At 36.1% G+C, this 5,000-nt stretch overlaps 1 protein-coding gene and 1 pseudogene across 1 annotated transcript in view; both read right to left on the bottom strand.

The window, feature by feature from the left end:
* The window catches only part of LOC137615088 (uncharacterized), a 4,984-nt gene extending 4,846 nt beyond the window's left edge, over positions 1-138 (bottom strand). The window contains exon 1 of the mRNA XM_068344718.1: positions 21-138. Coding sequence (XP_068200819.1) covers positions 21-138 — 118 coding nt within the window. The remainder of the gene's footprint in view (positions 1-20) is intronic.
* A 4,607-nt stretch (positions 139-4,745) lies between these two features.
* LOC137615087 (uncharacterized) overlaps positions 4,746-5,000 on the bottom strand; it is a 1,494-nt pseudogene continuing 1,239 nt past the window's right edge.

Below are 5,000 nucleotides of genomic sequence, written 5' to 3'. Positions count from 1 at the left end.
CAATCTATGTAAAGTCTCACCTGCAACCTGTTTGAGGTCTGCTCTCTTTCCGTATCTTTGGGCGTAGAATCCTTGGGCTGCTGTCAGGGAAAGAAGGGCACAAACGACAGCCAGGAGTTGGAAGAGAGAGTGGTTCATCTGCAAAGAGAGAAAGAATGCCTTTTGAGAGAGAGAGAGAGAGAGAGAGAGAGAGAGAGAGAGAGAGAGAGAGAGAGAGAGAGAGAGAGAGAGAGAGAGAGAACTAAAGGCTTCTAGAAAACTTTAAATGGGACCTTTGAAATATGTTTAATCGTGATGTATATCGTAACCTTCATGTGTTATCATTGTTTTACAGTTTAAGATTAGAAATACTTTTTCATCTTAATTCTGTCCTAAATTAAGTTTATCGTCTGTTGCGTTTAGAGGACAAGAAAAAAAGAAGAGACTTACATTAGTATTTTCAGAAAAAAAATTAAGTATTCTATTAGAAAAATTACGAAAGTAAACTGAATATTGGGTTATCTTATGAAAGGTAACTTTAAACATGATCTTACTTTGGAGAAGTGTAGAAGGAAGACTCGAAGTATCGAAGGCTGGTTTGTGGGCTCGAGTGGGACTTCAAACATCCGTCACCCTGTTCTTATATAGCTGGAACTCGACGCAAACGCCTTCCTCGCTTCTCCCACTCTTTCCCTGGAATCCCCTTACTCCCCACTCGTCTTCCCTACAGTTCCCCTCCCTCCCCCCACTTTCTCCCCTTCCTCCCCACACTTCCTCCCACAATACCTATTCTATTTCCTCTTTTGTTTGGTCAAACTTCATTGCTTAATAGAATGATGAGATTCTTTATTGCTTCTTTATCGAAATGACGAGAGATTAGACAAACTATCTATTTTAGGAAATTTTATTTGTTTTCTAAACAGACTATTTGGGAAAAGACATGAAATTTGATCATTGATATTTGTGAAACTTATTTAGCTGTTAGTTTGTAAGTTTAACAGATTGGTGAATGGGAGTCCTATAGTGAATGCGTGAATAAGTGGTTTGTGGCAGTTCATGAGTGAATGGATAAGTATTGTACATATTAAATTTGCAGTGTGTTGTATAATTACCTAAATAATTCCCAACTAAAGAGATTGTCTAAAGAAAATACAGTACATAAAGCAATTATAGCGTTATCCTCCTATATATAGTAAAGACCAAGTGTCTTGCTAATGAGTATATACTGTATTTATAAATATATTTGTATCTTATCACGCTAGGGTAGAGAGGAGAGGAGTAGTTATACCATGGTGAAAAGGGTACCCCAAGATTGCATTCGGAAACCAAAATCTCCCACAAATTGTCCAACCAGCGGGTTGTAGTTAGGAAAAGGGGAGGGTTGGGAAGGGGGGGAATTTGTGTGTGTGTATATATATCTATCTAAATATTTAGCAGTCATTTTTGACGGGTCGCGTACACTAGTATAGAATATATCCCATAGCAAAGAACAGTTTTATTTTCTTAAATTACACTGTTGTCTTCCTTACATATATGATAATCCAGCTCCAATTTGTACTGTCGTAAAGGAAAACTTCATAGCATCAGATTCATTCATTTCATACAATAACAAAAAAGAAATTTACTTCGATATTCGAATTTTTTTGATCGATCTACAATCCTTTCGAAGCATTTTTTTCAATCACACTCAGCTGGGAGAAGAGGGTGTAGTCATATCCTGAGGGAGGGGGTTGCATGTACGCAAGCGCATATCTATCTGAATATTCAGATGTCATTTTTGACGGGTCGCTTATACTAGCATATGTATGTTTGTGTGTTCGTCCTTTGTGTATTAGTATATTTCCAATTACTATTCATAACCAGTTCAGTCTAATTTTCTGTATCATGAGAACTCACCATCGTTCAAGCTGTATCGCTGTTCAACCCATAATTTAATCAGTGACGTCTCCTTTTTGGTGATGATGACGTCATAATGATGCAATTAACCTCAAGAGGATTACATTCCAGGATCTCCAGCATAGAGAGCCACTGGAGAGCGGACGCGATACTCGAGTACTATTTGCGAAATGTGGTTCTACCGGAGACTGTAGGCTGTCCCACCTGATAAGCAGAAGCCCATAGATTGATTATCGCCATTAGTCGGATGGCTCTTGCGTCAAACAATATATTCTGTTATTATTATTATCATTATCATTATTATTTGCTAAGCTACAACCCTAATTGGAAAAGCTGGATGCTATAAGCCCAGGGGTCCCAAGGAAAATAGCCCAGTACGAAAAGGAAAAAAGGAAAAATAGAATATTTCAAGAACGGTATCATGGTTCTCCTTGCCTTATTCTATTGCTTTAATTGTGGTGATTTTTTTTTTTCGTGTATTCGGTACCTCAAATTTTCACTAGTTATATTAATGCATATGGGTGTAAATCCAGTTCTCGCATTAGTTAGAGAGATTTTAATAGAAATTTTAACTAAATGGCCAAATTTTCTGTTTCGACCTCTATTTTTAGATTTGTATGGTGTTTTGAGTCCCCTTAAGAAAATAGCAATAGTTGATTTTGGCTATTCTATTTTTTTTCTTTCTCTGAGAGTGTATTGGAGGGTATTGTAGTTTTTTTTTGTTTAATTCAAGAAAGGCAGTAGTGGTGAAGATATTACAGTGGCTCAATATTCTGGAGTTCAGAGGAATCAGAGTAAAGTTTTACTTAGTGTCTGCTCATGTTGGAATACATGGAAGTGAAGAGAAGAAAGGTTAACTATAAAAAGAAGCAGCAGAAGTACAGTGATAACGGGTTCGCCTAGTATTTCGCATGGCTACAGATCGATCCCCGCCCGGAACCGTGAGTTTAAACTGTTTTACTGCGGAGGCCACTGCTGTGGTTGGGCACCACAGGGGGGGGGGAGCCTTGCCCGGCTGACGTTCTAGTGAGTATCTATTCTGATGGAACTGGAACTGAACCTGACACCTTTAACCTTTAACAAAATAATTTTAAGCGCACAATCAGAAGGGAAGCTCGTGATCAGTGTCTAGAATAGTGTAACTCAAATAACTTAAATAGAGATCTAGAGTGAGTCATCATCTTGGAAGTATTGTAACGTTGGCTTTGCTACATGTTCATAGGCCATACAAGCTTGACATATAGTTTTTTCATGAGTGTTGAGAACTAGGTACGTTGCAAAAGTTGTCTACACTCAACGCAGTGAGAAATGACCGATAGGGAAGGGCACCTGGTTGCCACTATATTCCCCAACTGGTGCCACATCTCCGCAGAACACCTCTCTCTCTCTCTCTCTCTCTCTCTCTCTCTCTCTCTCTCTTTTATTCTATTTCTCCAGTTTGTCGCCAATACTTGTTCTGGTAAATTTGTGAGGCTTGTTTTACGATTAAATATCGTTTCCCCAGTATGTTTTCCCCACCCAAAATCCCGAGTTCCCACTGGGGGTCCCCCATTATCGTAGGATATAGATGTATATATATTTCTGAAACTATTCATTTGCGACTGGAACGATTGTCATTTTCGAAGAGAGCGTAATTTTTTCTATAAGAAAAAGTAGTAGTTTTCCTAGGTTATATTGCCCTGTAATACACTACAATACACTACTTGTGGTCTCCCCCACCAAAAAATATTTTCTTATTTTCTTTCTCTCAGTTTGGATGAAAGAAAACGTTGCCCCTGGAATGTATGACTCTGATATCAAAGCTACGATCACAAACGTATACTATTTTGCAATAAAAAAAATTGAACAGCGTTTCTAAATTAGCAGTTGATACTGAAAATTTCAGCTGTAAGTTATTAGCGATGAATTTTTTTTTTTTACATATATCTTTACTTAAGCCAGAAAATATTTGCATTAATGCTTGTATTATCGTTACATTTACATTAAATTGTCAGCTAAAGGTTTAGAATAGAATACTACATTTGGCGTAACACCAATGCAGCCTCCTATTTCTTCTTGATATTTCTGGAATTTGTTTAACATTAAATAATTTTCCCATTGATGGATAGTGCATCCTGGGTTATATCAGAGGCACACTGTAAGTAGTAATCAAAAATTCTTCGCAGCTTCCATTGTTAAGCCATGTTACTACCTTTTACTTTGCATTTAATGAAATATATAAAAAAATTCTATTGTGACGTTCATTGTATATTCGTATTTTATAATAATGGTTTGTAATATCTAATGTTTGTTTTTAAGGTTTGTGTTTAATGTTCTCGTTATAAATCCTAGGCATGTCATACTTTTATTTTCTAATTTTACTTATCAATTATTGTAAATATATTTTTTTTCTTCAACTGGGCTAACCACCATTTTACCTACTATCTTGCAAATCCATATCAGTCAACATTTGTAGAAGCAAATATATTGTTAACAAAATATTTTTTAGTAAGTTTGGAATAATGAATTCAAACACTTCAACTTAATATTTTTCTTTTATTTGATACATACTGTGTATGCCGTAACCACCATTTACAATAAGAATGGGGAAATATGCAGGTCTATCATAACCCAGTCAAAATAAAAAAAAAATATATATATATGATAAATTTCACTTATGATAACCATTATCTTGTTAAGGTTAACGTTGCAATGAAATTAATCAGGTCCTTGAAAGATTCATCTTCCATTGCTTCCATTATCACATAGTTCTAAATGACACTCGTTAATTCTTGTATGAAGCAGATGTCATATTCAGGGTTCAAAGGATTGGTTCAGGATATGTACAGTTGCAGGTTTATTCAGGGTTGGAGGTTTGGCGAAGGATTTTCTTAATTGCTTGCAGCTCCATTGACGACTTTCCTGTGTGAGCAGAAAACGTATTTTGAGCATAAATAAAGGCTAGTTGAGATCAGTGGATAAATTCCCTTCGAACTTAAACTCCTGTACACTTCGATAAAGATTTTGGTGACTTTAATATGAAAAAAGGCAATCTAATTGCTTGTATCAGTTATGAAGGATGAAACTCTATATTGCTAATAATTAGAGACGAAAAATCGTTATCCATAAACTGAATAAGAGGGAAT

The sequence above is a fragment of the Palaemon carinicauda genome, chromosome 21 (genome assembly GCF_036898095.1).
Source record: "Palaemon carinicauda isolate YSFRI2023 chromosome 21, ASM3689809v2, whole genome shotgun sequence".
Lineage (NCBI taxonomy): Eukaryota > Metazoa > Arthropoda > Malacostraca > Decapoda > Palaemonidae > Palaemon > Palaemon carinicauda.
This window is presented reverse-complemented; position numbering and strand designations above follow the sequence as displayed.